Source organism: Fusarium mangiferae, assembly GCF_900044065.1.
Source record: "Fusarium mangiferae strain MRC7560 genome assembly, contig: FMAN_scaffold005, whole genome shotgun sequence".
NCBI lineage: Eukaryota > Fungi > Ascomycota > Sordariomycetes > Hypocreales > Nectriaceae > Fusarium > Fusarium mangiferae.
The window spans coordinates 2589943-2595942 of NW_024573925.1; the positions used below are offsets into that span (position 1 = coordinate 2589943).

At 47.4% G+C, this 6000-nt stretch overlaps 3 protein-coding genes across 3 annotated transcripts; 2 read left to right on the forward strand and 1 right to left on the reverse strand.

Annotated features, from left to right (window-relative positions):
- Positions 1-732: 732 nt before the first annotated feature.
- FMAN_12590 (uncharacterized protein) lies at positions 733-2347 on the forward strand (the record flags this gene model as incomplete). The annotated part of the gene is made up of 3 exons (XM_041831417.1): positions 733-937; positions 998-1282; positions 1341-2347. The coding sequence occupies 3 exons, from the start codon at positions 733-735 to the stop codon at positions 2345-2347; spliced, it is 1497 nt and encodes a 498-aa protein (XP_041681982.1).
- A 1061-nt stretch (positions 2348-3408) lies between these two features.
- FMAN_12589 (uncharacterized protein) lies at positions 3409-3969 on the forward strand (the record flags this gene model as incomplete). The annotated part of the gene is made up of 1 exon (XM_041831418.1): positions 3409-3969. The coding sequence occupies one exon, from the start codon at positions 3409-3411 to the stop codon at positions 3967-3969; it is 561 nt and encodes a 186-aa protein (XP_041681983.1).
- Positions 3970-4025: 56 nt separating this feature from the next.
- On the reverse strand, positions 4026-5342 carry FMAN_12588 (uncharacterized protein; the record flags this gene model as incomplete). Its single annotated transcript, XM_041831419.1, has 1 exon — positions 4026-5342. The coding sequence occupies one exon, from the start codon at positions 5340-5342 to the stop codon at positions 4026-4028; it is 1317 nt and encodes a 438-aa protein (XP_041681984.1).
- Between the last annotated feature and the right edge of the window lie 658 nt (positions 5343-6000).

Below are 6000 nucleotides of genomic sequence, written 5' to 3' on the forward strand. Positions count from 1 at the left end.
TCAGAGCCAAGGTTTTCCAACTTCAGATCAAAGCCCGAGCATTCTTCGTCTTGTATGAATCACGGATATCCAGATGAAAGCAATTGATAACGTACGCACATTTGTCAAGCGAGAGAGACAGATTATCTCCGATATTGGAATGAAGAAGCGACATCGGTCCAAATTGCTCCTCCACAGTCGGGATTAACAAACAATCCATTAGACTCTTCGCTCCGCAACTCGGCCGTAAATCAAGAGCCTGCTGAATGGCCCGGCCCCGGCGAACTCCATGTTTCCCTGCGGGGTGATCTAACCCCCATCCGCATGGAGTCTGTGGATCTGCTCTGCTTAAGCGTCGTGATAGCCATCGTCCCCCATGTAATTCATTACCCCGACCTCGGCTGGGTCTTTCTCGTTGCAATGCAACGATCCACTCACTTTAGGTAGGATTGACAATTTGATCATCTTTGACTGGTTAGGGTATGGTGATACTATTTTGCCTTACAGTAGTAGTTAGTAGGGATAGCAGCTTGTTGAGAGAAGAGGGTGTGACTCGTCGTGTTACCCAGGGTTTTAAAAAGGCGGACTTGCTCCGAGACATTCAAGTTTCTTTATAAGTGGCGGCCCGCAACTCATTTCCACGTTTGAGGATCTGCAGAGCACTCTAACTTTCTCTCTCTCTCCTCTGCTTTGTCTACAGACAGACTCAGTAACTACACTTTTGCTAGAAGCAATTGTTGTTGTTTAGCGGCAATGGCTCTCAACCACACAGAAAAAGAAGAAGGCAACGAGTCACCCGTTTCCCTCGACCCTGAGCGTTCCCACCTCCGCGATGCCGTTCACACAGACGACGCAACGGTGGTTTGCCCCTCGAGTACCACTGATACCAAGCTCATGACCAAGATTGATCTCCATGTCATCCCTTTCTTGTGTATCATGTATCTGCTTGCTTTCCTGGGTCCGTATCCTCATACCGTGTCGCGTCGCATAAATAATCGACTAACACCATGACTTACAGATCGTGTAAACATCGCCAATGCCGACGTTTTTGGCCTGTCCGAAGAACTCGGTCTCGAAAAGACAGAATACAATACCGCCCTCGTCGTCTTCTTCGTGCCATACGTCCTGTTTGAGATCCCATCAAACATTCTTCTCAAGCGCTTCAAGCCCCATGTCTGGCTCAGCCTGAACATGTTCTTCTTCGGCCTTACTACCCTCCTCCAGGGTCTGGTTCAGAACTACAGCGGTCTTATTGCGACTCGTTTCTTCCTGGGTCTTTTCGAGACGGGCATGTTCCCTGGTGGTAAGTTGATCTTTGATCTGGCGCATGGCAGAGGACGTATGACTTACACTAAGCGCAGCTTTCTACTTGATCGGCATGTGGTATCGCCGACACGAAGCCCAGCGCCGCTACTCTTTCTTCTTCAACAGCACCACTCTCGCCGGCGCATTCGGCGGTCTCCTCGCTGCAGCCATCGGCAAGATGAGCGGTATGCGAGGCTACGCCGGTTGGCGCTGGATCTTCATCCTCGAGGGTGGTCTTACTGTTCTAGTCAGCTTCTTCTTCTACTTCCTGCTCCCCGATTTCCCTGAGCAGGCCAAGTGGCTCACCAGCGAAGAGAAGCACTACGTCACAGCAAGGCTGCGCATCGACCAGGGCCACGCCGGCGCTGAGCGCAAGACGACCTTTGCCGATGCGCTCAACGTGCTCAAGGACTACAAGATCATCATTGGCGGCTTCATGTACTTCGGTCTCATTGTGCCCGCATATGGCTATGCCTACTTTGCACCTGGCATCATCAAGACATACGGATACAGTCCCATTCAGACGCAGCTCTACAGCGTTCCTCCGTGGGCTGCTGCTTTTGGTTTCTCGCTTGCTATCGCATTTGCGTCAGACAAGCTTCGACACCGAGCCTCCTTCGCCATTTTTGCTATCCTCGTCGCCATCACCGGGTTCGCAATTCTTCTAGCCGTGCACGACAACCACTCTGTCCAGTATGGCGCTCTATTTCTCGTCACCATGGGGGCATACACCGCCATGCCCATCATTGTTTGCTGGTTCAACATGAATCTCGGAGGCCACAAGAGACGAAGCATCGGCAGCGCATGGCAAGTTGGCTTCGGAAACATTGGTGGTATCATCGCCGTGTATGCCTTCTTGGCCAAGGATGCACCAAAATTCATCCCGGGTTACTCCATCTGCATTGCCTTTACTATTGTGTCGATTATTGCGTGTCTCTCATACGCTTCAGTGATTCTATACGAGAACAAGAAGAGAGATGCGAACCCACCGCAGACCGAACTCACCAACGAGGAGAAGGCCGAGCTGGGCGATAATGCGCCCACCTACAGATATTTGCTGTAGATAGAGTTGTACAGTGGCTGGTTCACAAAAGTTAGATACATACCCCAAGCAATCATTTTGCGTAATGTTGATGAATCACGAATGAATCAAAAAAGCTTTCTACCTTAGTTAGCAGACTGTTTGTCCATTACTATGTTGGTGATTCGGTCTTAGATTTGACACTGAGTTGTTTCTGATGGTTCAGCCCCCAAGAAAAAAATCCTCCATTTCGATCCGTTCATGCAAAAGTCAAAAGTGTCTAAAGGAAACACGGAGGCTCGGCCGTATGGCTTTTAACTCGTCGTAGTGCATCGTATTGGAATGGATGCTGGCCACAGACAACGGGGTCATGTCAATTCCTCGACTCTAGAATCCAATGGAGTAGTTTCTGAGAGCATCCATGAATACAAGATGAAAACTCTTCGACAATATTGACTTGCTGCCTCTACAGCCGGGAGTGGTAACAAAGGATGCAGGTGGATAGAATGTTGACTTACACCAACGAGTGGGATCTGTCGCTAAACCCAATTCCGCTCAGCTTCTACGGAGGTCGGTCTCAAAAGTCTTTGCCTAAAATGACTTACGCCACAATTGCTAATCCCTGTCAGGTACAAGGAAGTACAAGTGATAAGAGAGATATAGGGAGACTGCCCTATAGTAGCTCTATAATTATAGGGCATTTAGAGGAGCCGTGTAAATAAATTACTGGCTCTCCTTGCTGTAGTTCTATTGTAATTAGTGACTATCATTTCGCTAGATGTACCTAAGGTATCTTATCAAAAGTGGGTCCTCTAGCCACAGTTATCTTGAGCAAAGACTTTTGAGACCTACCTCCGTACTACTGCCCCTCCTTACACGCGCCCTTCACGTAAAACCAAACCCCACTAACAAGGCGTCAACTGCGCCCAAGTCAACCAAACTTTCTACAGTTTTTAGCTCTTCTGATCTACTCAAGTATAAATATAATTCTCTGTAGAGGGTATCTTGGAGCATTTGTACAGCTGTCAACTATCATACGTTTACAATGGCCACAATTCGACATGCCCGAAGGGAGGGTAAGCTCCAACAACCAATCCAATCCAATGCCTCTGGAGAGTCGTCATGGCGCTAACTTAAAGCTCTCTGAAGATGCTCCCATAATTCTCCAGCTCATCCAGGAGCTCGCCGATTACGAGAAGGAGCCTGATGCCAACAAGGCGACCGTTGAAAGCATCCAGGCCACAGTCGCGTTCGCACCCTCCGACTCCCCTGATATCGACGCCTCCATTATCCCAGCCACCGAACCTATATCATCAACGAAGCCTGCTCGCTGCCTTCTCCTCTTTACCCCCGAAGGTGAAGCCGCTGGCATGGCATTGTACTTCTATAACTACAGCACATGGCGCTCGCGTGCGGGTATCTACCTAGAGGACCTATACGTGCGCGAATCGGCACGTGGCAAGGGATACGGCAAGAAGCTGTTGAGCACTCTGGCTAAGCAAGTCCTTGCCATTGATGGCGCTCGACTTGATTGGGTAGTCCTCAAGTGGAACGAGCCCAGCATCAAATTCTATGAGAGCATTGGTGCATACGCCATGAACGATTGGGTCGGTATGCGTGTAGATGGCGAGGGCCTGAACAAGCTGGCCAGTTTGACGGATTGATAGACCCAATGGAATACAAAACAGTTCAATGTTCCTGAGCACGGAGGATGTGATGTCTATGACTTTTGCGTCCCAAGAGGGTTGGCCGCAGTCCTTGATTGTGAGTATGGCGCTCGTTGAGATCGGGAAAGGGGTTCTAGCTTTTTACCCTTGCTATCGGCGCCCTCGAAGATAGCCAGTTGCGCTTTTGTAGGGGGGACCGCGGGGGTTGTCAAAGCACCCCATATAAACTTGAGCCTGTCGGGCTTTGAATTTGGATCCATCTTCGGGGTGAACTGCCAGACTCGTTGATAAGTACGCCTATACCATCTGGGCGAATACTCCTGATGATTGAACTTTGGCTGGTATGGATGCTTTTCCGTATCCCGTCCAACCAAAGCATAGGCGGAAAGCCTACTCTGACGCCCAACCTGAGGGGCCGGCCGAGAAGCATAGCCCTCCCAATCCCAGGCATCAGACTTTGTAGTAGCACCGCGTGAGGGCATCGCAACAGGCCGTCTTCCTGGGACTTTCCACTGATCTTCCTGTTGAGCGCCGCTGCTGAGTCGGCCTAAGATATCCCATTCGTCTTTTCCAACTGGTGGCATCGTTTTGTCTGAAATGCGCTTCCAGAATTTTGCTCGCTTGGCTTGATATATGTTTGGAGTTGGTGGTTTCCCCCAGATGGTTTGAGCAGGGACTTTTGAATCGGGTTGGAGGCTTTTGATGTCCCTATGAGGCCAAGATAGCCTCGATGATTGCTGTACCTCCCTCTGACTGCGGAGGAGCTTTCGGAGCTTCTCGGTGTCCCACTTCGCATAGAAAGCTGGCTGAAGAGGTTTTGGTCCTTTTCTTACCAAATTTACTTTCGCTTTTGGTTCTTCTCCATTGCCTGGTGTTTCGTTCGTGTCCTTTGAGAAATTCGTAGAGTTTTGACTTCCTATTGCTGTTTCGGCTGGTTTGGGTGAAGAGGAGCCATTTTGTAACTCAGTTGCTTTAAGCTCGACCGTTTCTGGAAGCTTTTCGTGCGCTTCAACTCCTTGGATCAAGGCCTCTAAAGCATCCGAGTTGCTGGGAGGTTCGAGCTGTATGAAGTGCGAAAGCAGGCTTCGCCTTCGGGCCCCTGTTCTACCAAAGGCATCCATTATCAAGTCTTCCATGAGCGTTTGCTTGCCACTGTTTGCTGCTCTCAATCTACGCAGAAAATTGGCCGCAGTGGCACGGTGTTTGTTTTGGTGGCGATCATATTTTCGATGGCTTCGAAATCGTGCGCGAACGCGGTGCGTAACCTCTGGACGTATTGCTGGAGGGAGATACGATGCTTCGCGAAGGATGTGTCGATAAAGGTGAAGAGGAGGTAGATGGGCGGGAATTACGAAATGAGGACGAGGCATTATGGCGAAGGTAATAAGGGTAAGAGACAACAGGAGAGGCGCAAGGCCCTGTGAGATAAATTAAATTGCCAATTGCAAAGACTCAAGATTTGGTCTCGAAATGATATTGAAGCCTGCAATGCATTCCGACATCTACAATTATAATTTTCGTTTCTACGGTAGATCTTCGGGCAGTGGGCTCAATCGTCGGAGAGCTTAACGTTAATAGCAGATAGAGAGGCAGTGAACTGGATCTGATATATCTGCAACGGTATGATCTTCTCCAAAGGCATAGACTAATATAAGTAACCCACCTACCACATGGCCCTAGTCTCTATATATAAAATGTAACTATAATTTCCTAACCTCTATTTCCTTTTTATTATAATAATACTATTAAATAATATTTAAAAAAATCTAAATTTTTAATATAAATTCTTTTAATAGTAAATAAAAGTATAAGTTAAATAAAATCTATAAAAAAATTATATAAAATATTTTAATTTATTAATATATAAAAAACTATAAAAAATATAACTTTACTTTAAACCACTGCTTCTTTACTGATATTACTTTATCTGCAGTTCTTAAATATAAGATTAATTAGTTATATACCTAGGTATATATATTTAATTAGTAGATATTAATTTAGCTTTTACTAACTAACTTATATAAAAGT